The 20,238-nt window shown below is 56.7% G+C and overlaps 8 protein-coding genes across 8 annotated transcripts; 4 read left to right on the plus strand and 4 right to left on the minus strand.

Moving 5' to 3' along the window:
* The first annotated feature begins 80 nt into the window (after positions 1-80).
* Positions 81-1,847, plus strand: MYCTH_2304195 (uncharacterized protein). The gene is made up of 3 exons (XM_003662897.1): positions 81-963; positions 1,019-1,676; positions 1,734-1,847. The coding sequence occupies exons 1-3, from the start codon at positions 153-155 to the stop codon at positions 1,765-1,767; spliced, it is 1,503 nt and encodes a 500-aa protein (XP_003662945.1). The 5' UTR covers positions 81-152; the 3' UTR covers positions 1,768-1,847.
* A 687-nt stretch (positions 1,848-2,534) lies between these two features.
* MYCTH_2304197 (uncharacterized protein) lies at positions 2,535-4,227 on the plus strand. Its single transcript, XM_003662898.1, has 2 exons — positions 2,535-3,218; positions 3,292-4,227. Exons 1-2 carry the CDS (start codon positions 2,660-2,662, stop codon positions 4,077-4,079), a joined length of 1,347 nt encoding a protein of 448 aa, XP_003662946.1. The 5' UTR covers positions 2,535-2,659; the 3' UTR covers positions 4,080-4,227.
* A 1,295-nt stretch (positions 4,228-5,522) lies between these two features.
* On the plus strand, positions 5,523-6,329 carry MYCTH_49020 (uncharacterized protein; the record flags this gene model as incomplete). Its single annotated transcript, XM_003662899.1, has 1 exon — positions 5,523-6,329. One exon carries the CDS (start codon positions 5,523-5,525, stop codon positions 6,327-6,329), a length of 807 nt encoding a protein of 268 aa, XP_003662947.1.
* Positions 6,330-7,372: 1,043 nt separating this feature from the next.
* MYCTH_2304200 (uncharacterized protein) lies at positions 7,373-9,598 on the minus strand. Its single transcript, XM_003662900.1, has 2 exons — positions 8,749-9,598; positions 7,373-8,688 (listed from the first exon to the last, which is right to left on the minus strand). The coding sequence occupies exons 1-2, from the start codon at positions 9,267-9,269 to the stop codon at positions 7,494-7,496; spliced, it is 1,716 nt and encodes a 571-aa protein (XP_003662948.1). The 5' UTR covers positions 9,270-9,598; the 3' UTR covers positions 7,373-7,493.
* A 40-nt stretch (positions 9,599-9,638) lies between these two features.
* Positions 9,639-10,552, minus strand: MYCTH_2126704 (uncharacterized protein; the record flags this gene model as incomplete). Its single annotated transcript, XM_003662901.1, has 4 exons — positions 9,639-9,738; positions 9,824-9,884; positions 9,956-10,062; positions 10,248-10,552. The coding sequence occupies 4 exons, from the start codon at positions 10,550-10,552 to the stop codon at positions 9,639-9,641; spliced, it is 573 nt and encodes a 190-aa protein (XP_003662949.1).
* A 2,346-nt stretch (positions 10,553-12,898) lies between these two features.
* Positions 12,899-14,118, plus strand: MYCTH_2304202 (uncharacterized protein). The gene has a single exon (XM_003662902.1). It carries the CDS (start codon positions 13,208-13,210, stop codon positions 14,027-14,029), a length of 822 nt encoding a protein of 273 aa, XP_003662950.1. The 5' UTR covers positions 12,899-13,207; the 3' UTR covers positions 14,030-14,118.
* A 1,519-nt stretch (positions 14,119-15,637) lies between these two features.
* On the minus strand, positions 15,638-17,520 carry MYCTH_2304203 (uncharacterized protein). The gene is made up of 7 exons (XM_003662903.1): positions 17,375-17,520; positions 17,282-17,302; positions 16,612-17,201; positions 16,293-16,517; positions 16,121-16,229; positions 15,940-16,060; positions 15,638-15,866 (listed from the first exon to the last, which is right to left on the minus strand). Exons 1-7 carry the CDS (start codon positions 17,393-17,395, stop codon positions 15,847-15,849), a joined length of 1,107 nt encoding a protein of 368 aa, XP_003662951.1. The 5' UTR covers positions 17,396-17,520; the 3' UTR covers positions 15,638-15,846.
* Positions 17,521-17,652: 132 nt separating this feature from the next.
* Positions 17,653-19,957, minus strand: MYCTH_2079758 (uncharacterized protein; the record flags this gene model as incomplete). The annotated part of the gene is made up of 3 exons (XM_003662904.1): positions 17,653-18,736; positions 18,797-19,023; positions 19,105-19,957. The coding sequence occupies 3 exons, from the start codon at positions 19,955-19,957 to the stop codon at positions 18,164-18,166; spliced, it is 1,653 nt and encodes a 550-aa protein (XP_003662952.1). The 3' UTR covers positions 17,653-18,163.
* Between the last annotated feature and the right edge of the window lie 281 nt (positions 19,958-20,238).

Consider the following 20,238-nt stretch of genomic DNA (forward strand, 5'->3'; position numbering starts at 1 on the left):
GTCTCAAGTGGCTGGTGCTGCCCTGATTGGGCCAGGCGAAGCCATCGGGTAACTGTGGTCCGCGTGCAGGTCGGCATCTACTCCATACGAGCATTGAAAAGACCCATCGTCAAAAACGTTGGTAACACCACCCGACCGAGAGCGAGACTGCGATGGCTCTCCCAGCAGAACTCGCAGCGCGCTCAGCGCTGTCGAGGATTTGCACACGGTGCTCGGTGTCACTACAATCTCGAAACGGGCTTGCCATCGGCTTTCACCGGGTTTCCCGGCAACAACGACGGCCGCTTTCCGGAAGGAGCTCTGGGACAAAGCAGGTCGGTGGCATTCCAGCCTCTGTTGCGGGAAGGAGTTTCAATACCGCGCCCGGGCGGTTCTCCTCCGGCGTAGCGCGAGCCGAAAGTAGCTCGACCGTCCCCAGGTCTCCGTTCCAGTCAAAACCGGTTCTGGCTCCAGACGAGCTCTTCCACTCCTTCACGAATTCCCCTATTCCTGATATTCGAAGGCGGGCGGCCTTTATGCGACAGCATGCCCGCTGTCCTCACCATGACCACCAGCCAGGTGGCGGAATGGCGCCTGCGCATGTCGATTTTGAGTGTCCCGACTGCGGCATTCCGGTCTATTGCAGCAAGGAGCACTGGGCAGACGATTACGAGGCGCATCTCCAAATCTGTGACACCCTGCGCCAGGTCAACGAGGACGACCATGACCTCCGGTCTGGCCGCCATTTCCCCGAATTCGAATATGCGGGCGCGCAGCTGGAAGAGGCGTTGGTCAACATGAGCAACTGGGACACCTTCCTCTACACGCGGCAGTTTAATGCCATCAATGATGACCGGAGCATGAGGCAGGCAACGAGGCTGCTGACGTATCCTGTTACTATCGGGAGCATCCTTCACGAGCTAAGTCCCTACAACATCAAGCCTGGCGGCAGGCTTACCCCTGAAGGAATCAAGAGTCTTAGTGGTAGGTAGCCCTGGCGCAGGTTTCCGTATCTGAATGAAGAGCTGACCCATGAAAGCTCTACGGTACACTCTCCACCCGCCGCTGACGGGCGCTGGGACGGACGTGAAGAAGCTTCGGGTCGAGGCACCTGCCGTCCGCATCTTCGTTCTGGGCGCCCGAGCCGAGTCTTCACTCCCTCGGGACGTCTGGATCCAGCTGGCCCATCTCTTCCCTCGTACCAGGATACACTTGATCTTCATCGGTCCGGAGAGCATGCTCAACAGAGACGATGAGTTCCCACTCCCTCCGCGGACTCCGACGAACCCCTTCGGCGCCATTGTCGAGGACCGAGTATGGCCGACCCTGAAGATCAGCACTATTGTGGACTACTATCACACGATTCACAAGACCGGCTACTTCTACCCTTACGACCCGTACTTTGATTGTTTTGTCATGTTCCACCCCGGATTGGGACACCCAGCCAGCTCGCACGAGTGGGAGGAATCACTCCCGATGCTCTTGGAGACTAAAGCACCCATCATTGTTACCGGTTACACCCAAGAAGACATGGAGCGCGATATCAACTGGGTCAACAAGACGGCGGCTGGAGAGTTTGACGTGCTGTTGGAGCCCGGTGAGAACAGGTTCCGCAGTCTGCGCTGGGACCTGAACGATCTAGACCCTCAGGACGTTAGCGCCGGCAACTGGGGCGTGTGGGCTTTCAGGGGCAAGAGGTGAGATATGTTCCTGGTCATCGTTGCGTTGCCATCCGCTTACGATATCCGTTACAGGTACGAGACTACCCGCAAGTCTGCGGATGATTAAGTGTAGTATATTTTTTTTTTTTTGCCCAGTTCATGAACGACTCTCTTGTACTACAAAAGGTTGGCCAACTTTCTCGGCCGTTGTATAAAGAACTGATGTACCAAGAAGTGAGCATATGACAGTGGAGTGCGTATATCCGTTCATGCGCTATTGCCCTTTCCTATATTTGATAACGACGAGAATCCGGTTCTGTTTGATCACGGTGCTGTTTGTCTGGAAGGCTCCATTTGATGCCGGTCACGGCTACGCCAGCCGAGTCAAGGATCGCGGTGAGACTACGAAGTATTCCGTACTCGTGGAACTCTGAATCCCTAAATGCTACGTACACGTGCGTCCGATTAGCAAAGAAGAGGATGCTCTTTTCGGTCATCGCGATGCCAAATTGGTGTGGAAAGTTTCGGTTGAATAACTACTATCCTTTTCAATTGCTGTCTTTACTGCAAGTGCCCACTGCTGCTTCTCGCTCGACTCTCTTCTTTCTTGACCTGCTTGATTGCTTTTCCGCCTTGACCCTAACTTACACGTGTATGTATTCTCTTTCCTGCTCCCGTATTTTTGTTTTTGCCTCTCTTTCTTTTTTGATTGTTTTTTGTTTTTGTTTCTTTTTTTCTTCTGGCTACTCGACGTTCATGAAGTACAGATTGGGAAAGATCCGTTACATGCATAAGGTATATACCGCCTGCCATATCGGAACGAAGGCGTATGCAAAACTAGTGCAGGGGCCGATTTCGATAAGCCACCGCCTCAACATTAATTAAGTGCCTGTTCCTCGGACTGCGACTGCCCAAGAAAGGGCAACGCTCGCTCCGATACAGGCAGCGAAATGCCACAAAGCGCCCGCGAAGAAAGCTGACATGACGGCCAACTGTTCCCAGCTAGAGTTTTCAGCGCCATGACAACCACAGCTGCCCAACCTCCACCGGACCAAGCTCCACCGGCTCGTGACCCGACTCCTCGGCCGAAGGCATCCCGCACCTCGAGTCTCGTATCCGAGTCCGCCCCAGCAACCAAGTCGCGGCCCAGCCAGCAGCCTCACGCACCAAACGAAGGTGCTGCAAAGTCACAGCAACCAGGACTGCCTCGCCGTGGCGGCCGCCCTGCATCCGCCGATCCGCTCTCGGACAAGGCGACAGCATTCCTGGTCCGCCGCATCCTCTGTCCCCAGCAAGCCGATAAGGGCAAGGGCTCGCCAGATTCAATCGAGGGCCTGTTGCCGCCCCTAACGAGTCGCAATGATGTGGACCTGCAGCTATACGCCCTCATCGCCATCATCCTGCGGGAGTTCGTCCAGAGCTGGTACGCCAAGATCACCGCCGACGAGACCTTCGTCGCCGAGATAGTCCACATCATTGCCCATATAACGCGCGCTCTCGAGCAGCGAGTGAGAACGATCGACCTGGAGAGCCTGCTCTTCGACGAACTGCCCGACCTTCTCGACAAGCATGTCACTGGTCCGTCCGCGCCGCTAGTCATGAACGAATAAATGAACCCGAGTGATGTGGCTGACACCCCAGGGCCCCCCAGCCTACCGAATAGCCCACGATCCTATGGCGCAAGCGCCTGTCGCGACAGACCCACGCGAGGTCTATCACTCGCTGTGCCCGCTACCAGCCCTCTCCCCGGTTCCCCGGCCAGAGGACTCCAAAAGCGTCACCGCGCAGGCGGAGAACGAAGCAGCCTACCGCCAGCTGCTAGTCGATGGCTTCCTGGCCGTTCTACTCCCTACTGAAGACCTTCAGAACGATTGTCTGACAGCCCTGGTTGGCCAGATACTATCGGAGCTAATCCTCGGCAATGCAGTAGCCGACAGACTTTCCCAGCCATGGTTCATATGGGAACTCCTCATCATCGCGGCCAGGGTGGCCGGGGCCGGGAAGGGAGCCGAGCAACAGGAGCGCTCACGGCGACGGAGCAACACATCTTCGGACGTCAGAACGCGCTTACGCCAATCGGTCCATGCCCTGTTCTATACCTGTCTGCAGTGGTGCTTTTTCGCCGTCTCATTCATCAGGACGGTGTTCACGATCTTGATGACTTCCGGCTCGTTGCCCTCGCGGGTCTCTCACGGTGAGAGCGCCAAGGGAGCAGCCCAACGCGGAACCACCCATGAGGCTGCTGACCCTGCTAGCCCCGCGAATCTGCACCCGCCCAGCACGCCTGTGCTGGCCTTTCGATGCTGGTCAGCTCTATCAAATCTTGCCGAGCTGGACATCCGAATGCCGTGGCTACGCGGCGCAATCTCATTGTTGCAGTGGATCGCCGTCATGAGGCCAGGGCGAGTCGCCGGCTTCGACAGCGCACTTGACAGGTAAGAGAGAGTTCTGATTCTTTCCATTCTAAACACATTCCTCTGGCGACGTGGCTTTGTCACGCCGCATGCGCTTCCGGTCACTGGATCTGATTACATCAGTCCACACTGCGAATCAAAATCAGTTTCCGGCAGTCGGAGAAGTTGCAAGTGCAAGGCAACACGGGAGCTTCGCAAAGTTTACGAACAAGCCTTTTACGCTTCACAACCGCCTGTTTCGATTTCCTCGCGAAGAGGGGGTCACTAGATGCAGTGCATCCGCCAACGCTTGACTGGCGCAAGGCCTTGAGAAAGTTTGAATGCAGTGCTACACACCTCCCACAAGTCATGCGGCCAAACCGGCGACCCGCAGCAGGACGCTTCTTATCGTGGGCCTGCCATTGACAGCCTGCATATCAATTTTGGACCAATCGCAGCGCTCTATCGCCTTGGTAGGCTCCGATTGCACAAGAGGTTCGCGGGGCTTCGCCCGATGGTCCATCTACGAGCTCTATTTACGCGCCGCGCTGGAGACAGGAACAGGGGTCCAAGAGCCTGGGCGACAGTGGAATCATTCCAGCCCCCGTCTTCACTTGAATCCACAGGAATCCTTAGGAATCCTTGGGCTCTTGGCTTCTGTGTTTCGCACCGTCTCACGGGCCGCCGTTTGGCCGGCGTTTTCTTCAACAGGAAGATCGCCGCGGTCAGGCGCTCCCATGTGCGGTTAGCGTTACGGAGCATCTCTGGGCAAAAATGGCCGAGGTTGTCTCAGTTTGCCGAGCGGATGACAGGTCACATCATGAGACATTGGACCCTTTGCACGCTCCGCTAGCGGCTCAGCAGGGACGATCTCTTCTTCCGGGGTTCGTGTCCATCCATTGGGGCTAGCGGTGCATGAACACCGGCTGGGGCCATCATGGGAAAGCTCCTCCACGTCGAACATGACGCGAGAATTCAGATTCTTGTGGCCCATGCTCCCCTGATCCCCCGCATCCCAAGTTGGAAGCACTGACTTCCTCGTGCGAACAAGCCGCTTCAGCCGAAGCGATGCTCACTAGCCTTGCCAATCCTGGCGGCCAGTGCCGCGCTTTCCATCTCGATATTCATTCCGCCTGTCTCGGTCTTCACCGTTCTGGATCAGTTTTGTCATCAGCTTATCCGAACATTGTCCCTGGCGTTAATGTCCAGATTTGTGTACCAAAGTACTCCGGACACAACGCCAAACTCCTCCACCTCTCCCCCCCTTTTGCCCACGGCCTCTTGCCCGTGCTCCCCCACGCATGAACGATCGCAGATGAGCCTTCCCTCCAATCCCCGCCTCTTAGGGCGACAAACGGGACATAGTGTTCCATCATGCTTATGGTTCAATGACAGGTTTCTATCTTACAGCATTCGGCGGCACATCTTAACCGCGGCCAACCTGCCCCCACTCCTCCGGGCCGTGAGGGGGGCCCTCTTCCCTAACAACATGCCTGCCGGCAACCCGACACTCGTCCCTCCCTCTTCCGACGTTGAGCTTCGCGCCCTAAGACGCAGGTGCGCTAGCGCGCTCTGGGCGCTTGTTCCGAAGGGGGTGGGAAGGCTGTATTTTGGCGGTGGCCTGCTGCGAGCTAATCCCGTTTTGACAATGAGCAGGGTTAAAACGGAAGGATCGGCAGATTCGAAGACAGCTGCGGTGGGCAAGCTGGACAATAACGGCAAGGACACGGACAGGGGCAAGGGCCGTCCTTCGTTCTCATTGTCCTCGAAAGAGGACGTCGCCAAGGAAAAAGCAAGCGCCGTCGAAACGGTGCCAATACAAACAACGCAAGCAAGAGAACAAGAACGGTCAAGATCTGGATCCCAGCCCCGGTCCCGGCGGTCCGCTCCCGTTCCGAGGCCGAAGACCGGCGGTCAAGGTTCTGCTGCTGCTAGCGCTGATCCACCACGGCCGTCGCCGCCGCTGCCGCCATCCAAGACCTCAAGTGCGAGCGAGGAAGCAAGGACCGGCATGGCGCCCCAGGATGACGAAAATATGTCTCGCCAAGATAGAGACCACGACCACGATGATGTCCATAACGATGATAATGATGACGAGGAAGACGACAACAACAACAATGACGACGACGAGGAGATCCTGACGGAAATTGAGCAGTGCATTCTCGACGTGTTTTCGGACGCTTACTGCAACAAGCATCTCGTCTACGGCGTACTGGAGCTTATCCTGGTTCGACTCTTACCGGAGTTGACCGAGAAAGTGACCCTGGAGCTCTGGAAAGAGCGTATTTCTGTGTGAGGTTGTGCTGTAGTCTCTCGTAGATTTCCTGGCTGCATCAAATTTGAGAATGGGCATGTGTGTCTCGGAGTGCAAAAGACCGCCGGGTTTGTGATTTGCTGGTATCGCCTCAAAACGAACAGGTTTGGTTGGTTGAAGCTGGAGGTCATGCGGTCGCAGTTCTCTGGGCAGCATCATGTCGCTGGACTTCCTTTTCCAGGTAAATGCCTTCTTTGACGGTCTCTTACCCATCCTGCAGATGCAGCTTGCAAGCCCCAGTTTCGGTAAAAGACCTACCCAAATCTCAAACGGCGTAGCCCACATGTTGCCCACCACTGATTGAACCATCTCGATGTATTCCAGGATTAAGCCCGTTCATTTCCCGTTTCGCCCTCAGTTCCCAGCATTCATCCACCTGTCCAACCATCCAACCGGGACACCGGATAGAAAACTAACAAGAAATAAACTGTGTCCTCAACATCACCCCGACGGCCTGCACACTGCTCCCTGGTTTTCCAGCTAGACCATTGCGCGTCCCTACCCTGCTCTTGCCTTAGCCCCTCCCCATCAAAACACCACCCCTTTCAAACCCCCCCCCCCTTCTTTCGTTCATCTCCCCTGGTTCCGACTCATGTGCCCTGCCTTAGATACGCCCTACCCACCGCACACAATGGCACCAAAACCCAAAATCAAAGAGAAATCCAGAAAACAATAATGCAAGAGGGTATGGGGAATGCAGAATAGTATACAAAGAATCCGACAAAGGGCATCACATGGCAGACGTTGGATCTTACCCCGAACCCCTTCCCCAAAAGATTGGGGAGAAAGAGTTGAGCATAGGAAGAAAAAAGGATTGATGAAGGAGCAAATCAACTTCCGAAATAGCCAAAAACGGCAATGCTGTAAAGACGCACAATGGTTTCCTATCTGTGGGGTCGCGTGAGCGTCAAGTCTTTCCGGTGACGGAGAGATATCGATATGTGGTCGCCAGTGCCTGAGATGGGTATATAAAAGTGCGAATTTGGGTTGAAAGGCTGTGTCGTGCGTCGAATATCGCGGACTCAACTCTGGTGCCTACTCTGTCCCCAAGATGGTAGGTGGCCGGGTTATTCATGGCCGTACGGCTGCTCCCAGTGGCCTCTTTTGCTCTTCTCGAAGGCTCGAGGTTAGGCAGAGACAAACCCCCTATGCGCTCATGGTAGACTCCATTTTCATCATGACGGGTGGTGCATTGGGCATTTCGCTGTCGCCCTCGGGGATCCGTGACAGCCCTCCCATCCCGTGGGCTGCAGCCTTGGTGACCTGACTTTGGTGTAGGCGCAGCTTCTCAGTTAGCCTCACGACGGCCATGTACTCGTTCTGGTCCACAAGTCCACTGGCGTTTGTGATGAAAGAGAGCAGAGTGTCGGCAGCCCTTCGTGCGTCCTCCTGTGTCGGGGAGCCTGGGGACGAGCCGATAGCACTCGAGGTGACGGGAGTCGCTGATGAGCGGCCAGCGATGCTGCTGTTGCTGCTGCTGCGGCGGAGCTGAGGAGGGGATACTGCCTGTTCGAAGCCAAAGATCGGCCCGCTACTTGACGACTCCAGGGCCGACGACGGCGCAGTGGACGGGACATGATACTTGGGAGTTTCGGGCTCCGTAGGCTGTGCTTGGTTCAAGTACTCGAGATCGAGAGTGGGGAAAGTTTGGCTGCGTGGTCGCTGAAAGCCGGCGCCGTGGGGCGGGACTTGCCTGCCCTGGTCTGCGGGGAGGAATGCTCCAACGTTCGGGTCCGGCGAGAAGTTGAAGGAGGCAGTAGGGCTTATTGCGCTCCCAGAGAAGGCCGGCGTTGCCGCATCGGTAAAGCTGCTAGACAGGGACGTCGTGCTTTGTGAATTCGAGTGCCGGTAGGTGCTGTCTGCTGCAAAGCCCATAAGGTGGTTCATGTTTTCCTTCTCCTCGTCGCTCTTACTTGCGGATAACGGGGACGGCGATAGGTGGCCTGCCGGGGAAGCGGGGGAAATGGCGCTTTGCGGTTGGGATGGCGCCAGCGCCGGTGAGCCGGAGACGCGGACGCTGTCCGGTATGTTGGTCTCTGACGCACGGCGCGTCAACTTGCCTGAGCCGATGCCATGTTTGGACATGAACTTCTCAAGCCACGCCGAGCTGGTAAATTCCATAAGCGAGTCGCCGCTGGCGAGGGACGTAAAGGCGAGGGCCCTCTCCTTCAGGGCCTCGCTCGTCACCGCGATGCCGTTCTTTTTGGCTTTCTGGACGTAATTGATCAATGCTTTCTCAACGTTGGCGCCCTTCCCCTTGCTGCTGCGCTTGACGGGAGAGCTACTCCGCTCCTCCGAGTTCAAGTACTTTTCCTTATTTCGCAAGACCTTGGATACGGTACTGACGGCTGTGTCAAATCCGGAGAGCGCTACTAGAGGCTGGTGGGCGCTGCAAACTCACCTCCGCTCAACGCCGAACCGGGCGCCAATGTCCGTCTGCTTCGCGGTCGGATGGTCCTCGGCATACTGACACATGGCCCGGCGGTCCTCGTCTGTCAGGGTCTTCCTCGGCTGCGATGTAGTCTGAATGGCGGGCAGCTTGGACGTCTTGAGCGGCGCTGTGATGGAAGGGATGGGGACAGGTGGAGCGGAGTGCGGCGGGCCATAGTTGTTCGGATTCGTCAACATGCTCGGCCATGTCGGATGAGGCATCATGAGCATCGGGAGCTGCGTGTGAGTCGCGGGAGACTGCTGGTGAAGGGGCTGGGGCGGAGGGGGCGGCGGCGGCATCCTCCCGAGCGATTCTGAGGGCAGGCCATGAGTTATGGGAGGCATGAAGCCATACCCGGTTCCGTAGTCCGGCATTGTGGTCTGATTCTGAAAGGAACTCATGTCGACCCAGTTCTCAGGAGCATATGTGTTGTTGGGCGAAAGGTGGCTCTCCTGGTCCACGCCCACAGAGGGTGTGATATGGTTGTGCATGGTGACGGGGGCTTCGTCCGACTTAGACGAGAGCGGTCGGCGGCGCGAGGGGACGAAGACAGGCAGAGTTACGTCCTCTAGTGGTGGGATTGGTTCCGCGAGCAGCCACTGACCGTGTGAGGGGCCACACACTGAGAACTTTGGCACCTGTGGGGATCAACTCGTCCGGAAGGGATGGACAAGACAGGTTCAGGAGGCGGCATGCATGATATGGGGGTTTGTCGAGTACCAATTGGTTCCTGGGATCGGACATGCAGCGGCCTAGCCGTCAACGAGGTTACAAGTCGGGGGGTGAGGGGAGAGCAGCCGGGTACCCAGTAACACAAATACCAAAAGACCAGCGGAGGTAGCGTAGCGATTGCAACAGCGTTAGTGGGGGTTGGCCGTTCGGCAGGTCGCTCTCTCGACGGGGAGGGCGAGCTGAAGGGTGTCCGCAAAGCCCGGCCGTCGGAGCAGAAATGGGCCCCGGCTGGAGAGGGCCGGTGAGGCAGAAGGCGGCGTGTGGTGAGGGGGGTCTTGTGTAAGTGGAAGGGTGTTTGTATGTAGGTATGTACCCGAGGTCGCCGCTCTGTTGGTGACCCCAGCCCTCCTCTTCAGTCCGGAAGGCTTCTGAGTCTGAGCTGGCTCAGTGCCGAGTCCCAGAAACGGGAGAGTCCCGTTCAAAAAAGAGGACGCCCAATTCGTACGGGGCGAACGATGGGGGCGATCGACACCGGCGACATGGAGCGACAGCAGCGATGGTGCAGCCGGGAGCAAACAAAAGACGATGAGCCAGTGGCAGAACGGCAGAAAGCTGCGGCACTGGGGCAGAGATAGGTCAGACGTGCAGAAGAGCAGGCATTTTTTGGTGGAAGAGGAGGGCCGCCCCCGGGAGGCATATGTATGTTAGGAAAAGAAAGTCTGCTCAAAATGCAATGCGTGCGTCTCCCGGCAGGGGTCCCAGGGTCCTGGCAGCGTGGGAGGGCACCGGCCACAAACCGCAGGCAGGCCACAGAAACCACCAAAACAGGCACTGGGCTGCTCAGGATTCCCGGGCACGAGCACGGGAGGATGTACGAGGCGAGTGGGGGCGCCCAGGGAGAGAATTCAAGAGGGCGTGAGGCGGGGCGGGACAAGGGCTGGCCAGTGTGGTGGGAGTTGAACAGGGATCTGAGGGGAAGCTGGAAACTCAGCGAGGCAGCGGCGGCGCGGATGGCCCACACGGCTTGAGTGGAACAAGAACTGCATTCCGGAATGGGTGCAGCGAAAGCGCCGTGACCATGCGCCGGGCTGTTGACCGGCATATCTGGAAAGAGGGCGACCTACTGGGACCCTTCGTTAGCGTGCTAGAAAGAAGAGCTCGTGATCAGGATGCTTGTCCGTCTCTTTGTCCGAGTCGTCCCCGTCTGCGTTTCCCCGAGACTTTCGGGGTGTTGAGGAGAGTGCTCCCTACCGAATATCGATCCATACTGTGCGCCAAGTGCCTGGCCAGATTCAAAACGGTACGTACCGTCTCTTAACACGCCGCGCTAGTTAGTCTCGACCGGACAAAAAAAGCAACGCTGAGGCTTTTCCAGCACCGTTATGAGCACGCTCTGTTGAAACACGGTGGCTGGATCGCAGAATTGTCGAGTACTCGCTCGGCTCAACACCCTCGCCGGAAGAGAAGATGACGGGGTTACGCAACTATCATGCGGCCGCGCTCGTCATTACAATATGGATGTTTGCAAGAGCGCTCCACGGTGCAAAAGCGGCAGGCTCATGTCCGGCCCATCGTCGCGCACCACTGCACCTTAAATTTCCGTCTTGGAAGGCCCGCGCCCTTGCGTTCCTACCACGTCCACCGGTGGTGCCGCTCGCGGCTGCCGTACAGAGTCGTGAAGATGCAAACCGGGCTGTTGATGCGGCACGCGTTCCACCATGTTCGGCAGGAACGGACGGTTGCGGGGAGCGACGACCACAAACCGGCAATCTCCCCAGCCGGCGACTCCTTTCCACAACAGGAGCGACCCCCGATTTGCGCTTCTTATGTCCTTGATAATCTAGACCAATTTGTTCTCTCATAGTATTTGCAAAGCAAAAATCCAGTGAAGAGGAGTCAGAGTAAGTAGAAGGACGTATATCTATCTCCTTGCAAACCAAGGTTCCGTTCGTGCGTTTATCGGTTAACCTTCTCCTCACCGATCCTGACGTCCACCCACTGGAACCTTGATGAACCTGGAAAGCGTCAGAGCTTGAACTACACACTAGATGAGGTGGGGCCGCGCTTGCCATCAGGTTCGGGCAGCTCCGCCCCCCAGGTACCCGGACCCACAGGGATGCGTCGTGCAAGGACAGCCTGGCCGCATAACGGGCCCTGCGCTGCGGCCTTCTTCTGGGGAAACCCGTCTTGTCTCGTCTCGCACGCCGTTTTTGGCAGCAACATGGCATGGCGCCCATGCGATCGACCGCGTTTATCGAGAGCATGTGAAGGGAGGCCGAAATTTTAGTCCACAATGTTGATGATTGAACCCGCATCGGCCCGCAACAGGACGAGTACATAGTGTACATACCCTGCACGATTTCGTACCGCAGTAGTGTACGGGCTACTGCGTACGGAATCCTTGGGTACCGCGTACGGCTCCCGCAGCCAATTGGGACTGGCGCCGCTCTTTCACGACCATCAGCCGTCGCCTGCCGCGCCTCTCATCCGAGACCCCGCGAGGGACAGTTAGGGACCACCAAAACCGCACTCGATAACGTTAATCGACACCGATTTTCTTACCGTTCGACCCGCTATGCGCCTTTTGTCAGCTCCCGAGACCGTCCACTCCTACCCGACTCTTCGACTACAAGTAGTCACTGCAACTTCCTGGCTGCTCAAACAGTAAGCACAGCGTATTGTACAACGGGTGCCACTATCGGAGTTCATCCGTAACTCACGACCGCAAAGAGATCTCAGGAGCAGACACATGACCAATAACGGTCGCACAGGCTGACGGAAGTGCAGCCCCGAAGCTCATCTTGACAAGGGGACGAAATCTGGGTTGCAATTGCTCCCAGGCGGCCAGGGTGTCAGTGCCTTTCTCAATACACTACACTACGTACGTCCGTACTTTTTCTGCGAGAGAAATCTTTCCGGACCGTCCCAGACCATCCAACGGCGTTGAAGAGATGCGAAACGGGGGTTGCCATTGGACCGTAATTTCCGGCTTTCTCCCCCCACCATTGGGCAGAAAATAATTGTGCTCCAAGACACGGCCCAAGCGCATGTAGCCGGCGTCAAATCCCACTGGTCAGTGTTCACCACCGCCCCGTAATTAGTTATTTCTCGACGGACGGGAAGAGCCCAAGAATGGCTCGCGCGGCGGCGTCCGCAAAAAAAAAAGAAAAAGAAAAAGAAAAAGAAAAAGAAAAAGAAAAAAAGAAAAAAGTAAAAAAGAAAAGAAAAGAAAAGAAAAGAAAAGAAAAGAAAAGAAAGCCACGTCGACGCCACCACCAACCGTCACCACTTGCACATAGCACACTTCTTTACGCTGGCAGGCAACGAGGTACCTTGATGCCATGTCTTCGGAATTCTTGCCAAGGACGTCGCTCTTTCGACAACACCAGTTGGCGTTCAACAAATGGACCGATCGAACCATTGGGAATGGAATCCGCACTGTCGTCGTCCGCTCTACGGATTACACTACGGAGTATCAACTTTTAGTGTGAGCGCGGCAAGACCAATGAAATGATCAGCTAGCAGTCAGCAAGCCGAGTGGAGCTGGTATCTCGGGGCGATCAGCTACCGAGACTGAATCCGCCGGAATTCCACGATTCGCCATTCAAGGCAAGATCGTGCTTGATGTCAGATGGCTACCCTTTCGTCCAAGACAAGCGCCCAGCGGCCAGTGTCCCCGAATGTGGAACAGTTGCACTGATCCATCGCTCTTTCTTGTTGAGCTTGTTGGTTGAAACGCCCCGGCCAGGCCCCACTCATGGGCAAGCGATCCTTATCCAACTACACAGTACAGTACCGTGTATGTATTTGTCTGTACGCAGTACTTCGTAGGGCAGCTCGTGCCCATGTGCCCACTTTCTCATCGCCCCCTGGTTCCGTTTTGAGCGCTCAGAAAACGGGGAAGGAGTATCTAGTGTACGACGTTGCATCGCGCAAGGGGCGGCAGGGCGACCATGTCCAAGAGGGCCGATCCGTTACCAGCCATTCCAAGGCCGACTCCACGCTCTACTACGGATACAATGGACTGACGCCAGGCCCGGTGCGGCGACGACAACTGGACATGGGGAACAAACCTGGGACCAACAGATACCGAGTTACACATGCCACTACCAGGCGTCGCGCATCACAGCTGGCTGTGTGCCAGAAGACTATACAGCAACTAGCCGCCGTAGTCGCCTCGGCCACTGGCATGGCACGCAGCGGCGCCCACGTTTGGCCGGATTTTCTGGCCTCTGACCTCCAGCTTTTGTCCTGCCGTCCGACACATACCTACATCCAGGACCGTACCTCCTGCTCTGGAGAGGAGTACTACTCCGTACCATGGTGCTTCTTGGCCACGGTGCTCCCTGTTGACGCTTATACGGAATGCTCGGCCACAGGGGACATCTATCCGCTCACCCCAGCTCTTCCATCTTGGGGGATAATATGGGGGGACAAGGGGAAATTCGGCAGAAAAGCATCGACTGACACCAGCATCGATCTCGGCTGGCACGCGGCCGAGAAGAGCGGCACAAACGGCGCGGCGCTCAAGACAATCAGCATCCGGCAACCCGCGACGGTCGTTGCTTGGGCAATTTGAAAGTCGCGTAGATCATCCCCTTCGCTACCCGGTCTTGCAATGTTGCTCCCAGTCGCGCGCATGAATTCGCCTTCCACGTCGAAGCGACACGTCTGGAGCTGACAGTTGCACCCGAAATGCACGTCATCAAGACTATCGACGGAACTTGTATGTAGTTATCTGTGTCGCAGCATGCATCATGCAAGGGACAATTTTCTCTTCCCATCGCTACCCAACTTTGAGAGAAGAGCCCACACGACCCAAGATTATTAGCGCCGTGAACGGTAGACCCATTGTCAAGCCCATGACCAACCATCCTCTTCTTATCGCCGTCTTGTACCGCAGTATCTCCATTAGGTACGTATGTATGTATATACGGAGTATGTACTGTACATACATGCAGTACTCCGTAATCTGCATATACATCCCTTCCAGCAACGAACCCGTGGCGCCCTTTCTTCTAGCAAACCATGCTTGGACCATAGACCCGCGAGGATCGAGCGTGGGCGCCCTCTCTACAAGTAAACCCTCAATCGGACATGGCAGCCTACGCCACCACCGGTGAAGATATATTCCCCTAATGCTGACCCTTCTGAAGGGCTCCTGAAACGCCGGCTGCGTAGCGAGTAGGTCCAGGATGCCGATTTAGGGGGGCGCGCGCAACCCGGGGGGGGGGGGGGGGGGGAGAAGTCTGGTTCTGCCCACAGGTAACCTCCCCCCCGCCTTCTTCCTCCCAACTACGGATCAACCACCACCAGGGGCGATGCTACGACGAGAAAAATAAAAAAACGCCCAGCACTGTACGGATTACATGCACACACATATATGGATGCCTCGGTATGCAAATGCATGCGTGTCCACAAGCACAACTTTGGTGGTGCAGGGCGTGAGCTAAGCGCCGGCGGGTCGCGTCTGCGCAGGCCGGCCTCTAGGGCACCGCCGCTCTCTCAGCCCTATGCTGCAACCGACCGTTTGGCTTGCGCCTCGTTTCCCTACTGTACCAATATGGATAGATTCTGGGTGAGCCCGGGATTGAGACGCGAGATCCACCCTCAATGTTGGGAGTCTTGTGGTACGACGGACGCCTCGCTACGACGCAAGTACGTTGTCAGGAGAATATTATGCTCCCTGTAGCAGCACACGTTGAGCCCTTTTTTTTGGTTTTGTTTTTTTTTTTTTTTTTTTTTTTGGGGGGGGGGGATTGCGGTTGGCGCTCCCAAACTTATGGGCCGATAATAAATGTAATGGAAGAAATGTAATGGAAGGAAAGTGCGGCGAGGGTTGGGACACACTTTAACGGATGCGATCTCCAAAGACGTAAGTGGGCGTGGATATGTGGATATGGCATAGGTCTTCCATTTGGAACGCCAGTCATGCTTGTGGTATATGCCTGCATCCGAACCGACGCCATGTGCTTCATGGGGACGGTATCGTGGTAGGCCTTTCGTAAGACGTTCCAGCTTCCGTCAATCCTTCGTCACCTCATCGATCCTCCACCCCCTTTCCTGACTCTCCCCCTTCCCAGTGCTCGACCCGACGCCTAGACACGCAGAGCTCAACCGCTGGTTCGGGCTTGCTCGGCTTGCACAGCGTGCCACGAACTGGAAGCTCCAGCTGCCACAATAGCAGAAGGAACTAGTCTTCTTGGACCAGACAGGGAAAGGAGAGCGTCAGCCACCGCTCACACTGCTCCAATGGGTTTCCGTCAACATGGCTCGCTCGATCCCTGAACAAAAGGGGCACGACGCCGTGCAGATTAACCATGGCCGGTCATGCGGCGAATCCGAGTTGGTGTTCCCGACGGACCGACCGGCGGCAATTCCGTTCGGACAGACGCTTTAACGCTTGATGATTGTGACTGAAAGAGGAAGGAAAAAATGGTCAGCCGGGTGGATGTTGAGACGCTTGGTCCGCGACGGGAAAATACATACCGACGTCCTCGTCCGCCAGCTCATGAGCGAGGCCGACTCGCTGCGGCTGGTGCTTGACCGACTTGCCATAGACAATGGCTACCTTGAACTGCTCAACGATGCTCTTGTGGATTTGGTTACACTGGACAGGCAGATTAGCGTCCCGTTTGACGAGAAGAGTCCCCGTCGGGAGAGGGCTTACAAAGTCTTCTACCGTGCACTTGTTCGCGCGCAGCACGACGGGCGCCGAGTAGTCTGGCATTTTGCCTTTGGGCTTGGTATATACCCGGACGAGATTGAGTTTTTCCCACCTGCGTGACGTTTGCAGTCAGCTACGCTTCGGAGTGAACCGTACAAAGGGTTGTCCGCCATACATGACCTCCAGCAGCTCGTCAATGTTCCACCCGTGCTCCGAGCTGATGGGTACCGAATTTGGAATGCGGTAGAGCAGGTCGAGCTCCTCGATGCTGATGCTGTCAATCTTGTTGAGCACGTAGATGGCCGGGATGTAACTTCGACTCTTTGCCTCGAGCACGTCGATCAAATCGTCGATGGTGGCATCGCAACGGATGGAGATATCCGCGGAGCTGATCTTGTACCTGCCGAACTTCGTCAGTTTTCCATTCTTTTCTCTTTCCCCCTTATTTCAGGGGCCCCTTTGGTCAAAGGCACAACAAGAGTGGTTGTACGCACTCGCTCATCACCGCCCTGATCTCGTCATGATCAATATGCGTCAGGGGCACCGTGCTGCTGATGTTGAGCCCGCCCTTGTCCTTCTTCCTGAACGTGATGTTGGGCGGCTGCTTGTTGAGCCGGATCCCAAACCCCTCCAGTTCGTTCTCGATGATCCTCTTGTCGTGGAGCGGCTTATTCACGTCGAGCACGATGAAGATCAAGTGACAGGTCTTGGCGACCGCAATCACCTGCCGGCCGCGACCGCGGCCGTCCTTGGCACCCTCGATGATACCGGGCAGGTCGATGATTTGTAGCGGCGCGCCGTTGTAGACTACCTGGCCGGGCACGCTGGTGAGCGTCGTGAACTCGTATGCGGCAGCCTCGGAGTGCTGTCCCGTCAGCAGGCTCATCAAGGTGCTCTTGCCCACGGAGGGGAAGCCAATGAAGCCGATACTGGCGACGCCGGTGCGTGCAACGTCGAAGCCCACGCCGCCGCCGCCGCCGCCGCCGCCCGACGGGGTGAGGAGTTCACGTTTGAGCTTGGCGAGTTTTGCTTTGAGCTGGCCGAGATGGTATGATGTGGCTTTGTTCTTTTGAGTCCGGGCCATCTATTGGAGAACAAAAGGGAGGAGTGCATTAGGACCTGGGCGAGATTCGTATGATGGGGCAGCGGGGCAGGCAAACGTACTTCGGCCTCGATCTCTTTGATCTGTGGCGAGCACCCATTAGTGCTCTAAGCTCAAGCAATGGTCCAGGGAAAGACGGAGAGAGTGTAACATACCTTGTCTATTGTGGTCGCCATGGTTGCGGTGTTGTGCTGATTCTACCTGTGGGAAGTGCCCTTTCTGCGCTCTGAGGTGGTCGTGGAAACGGCCGACCTGGATGGTGTTGGGTTGTTCGAACAGCTTCGGAGTGGGAATTTTGGTGGTGGGGCAAAAGTTGATTCAAGGCGGGCCCGGAGGGGCCCACAGTTCTGCATGTCGCCGCAGGTCTCCTCCCTCTCCGTATTCAACTCTTTGAGATCTCAGGAAGACGTACCGCAGTACTGTTGCGTAAGGTGAACGATAAGATGCTTAGTCATGAGGCTTGCTCGTTGGCGTATACTTCACGTTACGTACAAGTACATGGGAAACCTCAACCCACACGCAAACCAAGACCGAGTGCCCCAAGCCACCGTCAACTGGTGGCAAAACCGCCGCGCTCGCCCCCTACCCCACCACCCTCCAGACCGCGAGGATTTCCATCGTGAGGACCAACGCGAACCCGCATGAACACTGTATGTACATCTATAGCAAGAACACCCGCTCCTCCCCAGTAATCTGATGAAAATCAAATGACGACGCCGCTAGACGGCCACGGGTCGCGGTTTCCAGGGGGCAGGCCTCTCCCCGCTTTGGCCCGCCCCCCCCGGGTCCTTCCGTAAGGAAACGTCTTGAGAAAGCAGCGTCCAACTTCATTCTTGAAGCCGGCACACCCCCGGTTGGTTCTCTCAATGCGGTCTCATGAAACAAACGAGACTGATGGGCCGAGTACACCATGAGTTCACGCAGAAACCTCCAACTGACACCACTTAGTCGGTGTTGTGAACCGTGTCATGAGTGCCATTGACTAGCGGCCGAGCCTGTGTAGCCTCGGCCTCAGAGGTTGGGGAGATTGGATGGTTCCCGGCTCCATTCGTCGTTGGCGTGACCAGCGTTGGCCATCTCCGGCCATTGACAGCCGTTGTCTCCGCATCGGACGGGGCGCCCGAAGGGGATGCGTGCACACCGTTCGGCATAATTGGCGACTCAGCATCGACCATTGGGCTGTCCAGGCCCTGTTCCTTGGAGAGCCTGGTCGAGGTTGAGTTCTCGCGCGAGACCGCCCCAAAGCCACGACGCGACAGCCGCTGTCTCCGGAAAGGCGATGGGCTCGCCTCTGCGAGGCTCGGCTTATCTTCCGAGACAAGTTCGCCGTTGATGTAGTGTTTGTTGCTCGGTGCAAACCCGCCGAGGCCGTCCGCATCAGGGTCGTGCCTCCACTTTTGGCGAGGTGTCCAACTTGCGCACTGCATCTCGTTCTCTGGGAGCTCGCAGTACGCCATCGTAAGCCTTACGTTGCGAAGATGCTGAATCGTAGGGATGATGAATAAGAAGTCGGAGGCCTACACGCGTGTTAGGAACGACAGTTGGGGTATGATGAGGGGCCCAGGGTCAGCGCATACCTTGACGAAAAACATGTCCATGGCAGCAAACTTCTCCCACGCTTCGGCTCGGAGACTCTCAAGCGTGCGATAGCCCAGGCGGCGGGGGTCATTGCCTTGATAGTAGCCCTGGAGCTGTTCACCCAGCTCGAAGAGGCTCGGCGTTGTGAGCGCATACCGATCTGACTCGAGTCGCCAGATGGCGCGCTTGGCGACGGGCGAGGCGGGTATCCGAGCCCAGCCAGTGTCTGAGGCATCAGTTAGCAATCCTCTCGGCAAGACATGTTTCTGCTGGATAAAAAAAAAAAAAAAAAAAAAAAAAAACTTACATCGCGAGAGGTCTAAATCCTTCTCCCCGAGAAGCAGGGCTACCTGCGTGTTGAGTAACCACTGTTCCCTGCCGTCGCGAGTTCCGTTCGCCTCCGGTTTGATGCAATCGTATCGAACGCCCTGCATGATGCTGAACTTCTCTGCTACCTCGGCCAGCTTCGGGTTGACAGCGCCGTCCAGCCAGCGCAAGACCGGTGGTAACTTCGCCAGCCGGGCACGCTCTTGCTCGAGACGTATCCGCCGTTGGTCGGCTTCCTTCGCCGCTCTCCTCCGCTCCATCTCCTCCCGAAGAGCGCGCTCCCTGCGTTCCTGCTCCTTCCTCTCCTCCTCTTCGCGTTTGCGTCTGGCCTCCTCAGCCGCTTCGCGCTCCAGCTTCTCCCGGCGTAACCGCTCTTCCTCTTGTCGTCTCTTCCGCTCCTCTTCCTCCTTCAACCTCTTCTCTTCTTCCTCCTTCCTCCTCCGCTCCTCTTCCTCCCGCTTCTTCTTCTGTTCTTCCAGCAGCCGTCGCCTTTGCGCTTCCTCTCGTGCTTTGCGCTCTTCTTCCTCCCGTCTCTGCCGCTCTTCTTCCTCCTTCCGCTTCCGCTTCCGTTCCTCCTCTTCCTTCCGTCGCTGCTCTTCTTCTCGCTTCCGGGCTTCTGCCTCGGCAAGCTTCTTGGATTCCTCCTCACGCTGAAGCCGCTCCTTTTCCCTGGCCTCCTCTTCTAAGCGCCGCTTCTCCTCCTCCTTTCGTTTTGCGTCGCGCGCCCGTGCCTCGTGCTCGGCTTGCTTCCTCTTCTCGTCCTCTTCTTTCTCTTTGGAAGGCAAGGGTTTGTGTTCGGAGGCGTCCGTCACAGAGGGGTCGGCATCTGCCATCTCAACATCTGGGTCCTCGGACTTGACGTGAATGCTACCCTCGGAAGAGACCGACTTTCCAGATTCGCGGCGCCCATGATGAAGCAGCGTGTCCGTCTTCTTCAGCTTCGACGCGAGCTTCCGGTCTTCCTCCTCCCGCGTCCTGGACGGTGGTCGAGACCCTGGAGTGGAGCTTGATGAGGGTTCGCGAGGAGCAGATGCTTTGAGAAGCCTGTCGTCAGATTGGCTGGATTTCGGCCGCTTCTCCTTACCGTCGGCATCCAGTTTTCGCCTTTTGACCG

Source organism: Thermothelomyces thermophilus, chromosome 3 (assembly GCF_000226095.1).
Source record: "Thermothelomyces thermophilus ATCC 42464 chromosome 3, complete sequence".
NCBI classification, from domain to species: domain Eukaryota; kingdom Fungi; phylum Ascomycota; class Sordariomycetes; order Sordariales; family Chaetomiaceae; genus Thermothelomyces; species Thermothelomyces thermophilus.

What these genes read in the sequence shown, in the direction of transcription:
- MYCTH_2304203 (XM_003662903.1), bottom strand. Translation starts at nt 17,395, where the DNA reads ATGGCGACCACAATAGACAAG. An exon ending in GACGAGCTGCTGGAGGTCAT is followed by an intron (nt 16,230 to 16,292) that starts GTATGGCGGACA and finishes AACGTCACGCAG; the next exon opens with GTGGGAAAAACTCAATCTCG. An exon ending in AGTGCACGGTAGAAGACTTT is followed by an intron (nt 16,061 to 16,120) that starts GTAAGCCCTCTC and finishes CTGCCTGTCCAG; the next exon opens with TGTAACCAAATCCACAAGAG.
- MYCTH_2304200 (XM_003662900.1), bottom strand. Translation starts at nt 9,269, where the DNA reads ATGCACAACCATATCACACCCTCTGTGGGCGTGGACCAGGAGAGCCAC. An exon ending in CGGTTCGGCGTTGAGCGGAG is followed by an intron (nt 8,689 to 8,748) that starts GTGAGTTTGCAG and finishes CACAGCCGTCAG; the next exon opens with TACCGTATCCAAGGTCTTGC.
- MYCTH_2304202 (XM_003662902.1), top strand. Translation starts at nt 13,208, where the DNA reads ATGGGCAAGCGATCCTTATCCAACTACACAGTACAGTACCGTGTATGT.
- MYCTH_2304197 (XM_003662898.1), top strand. Translation starts at nt 2,660, where the DNA reads ATGACAACCACAGCTGCCCAACCTCCACCGGACCAAGCTCCACCGGCT. An exon ending in TCTCGACAAGCATGTCACTG is followed by an intron (nt 3,219 to 3,291) that starts GTCCGTCCGCGC and finishes AGGGCCCCCCAG; the next exon opens with CCTACCGAATAGCCCACGAT.
- MYCTH_2304195 (XM_003662897.1), top strand. Translation starts at nt 153, where the DNA reads ATGGCTCTCCCAGCAGAACTCGCAGCGCGCTCAGCGCTGTCGAGGATT. An exon ending in AGGAATCAAGAGTCTTAGTG is followed by an intron (nt 964 to 1,018) that starts GTAGGTAGCCCT and finishes GACCCATGAAAG; the next exon opens with CTCTACGGTACACTCTCCAC. An exon ending in TGGGCTTTCAGGGGCAAGAG is followed by an intron (nt 1,677 to 1,733) that starts GTGAGATATGTT and finishes TATCCGTTACAG; the next exon opens with GTACGAGACTACCCGCAAGT.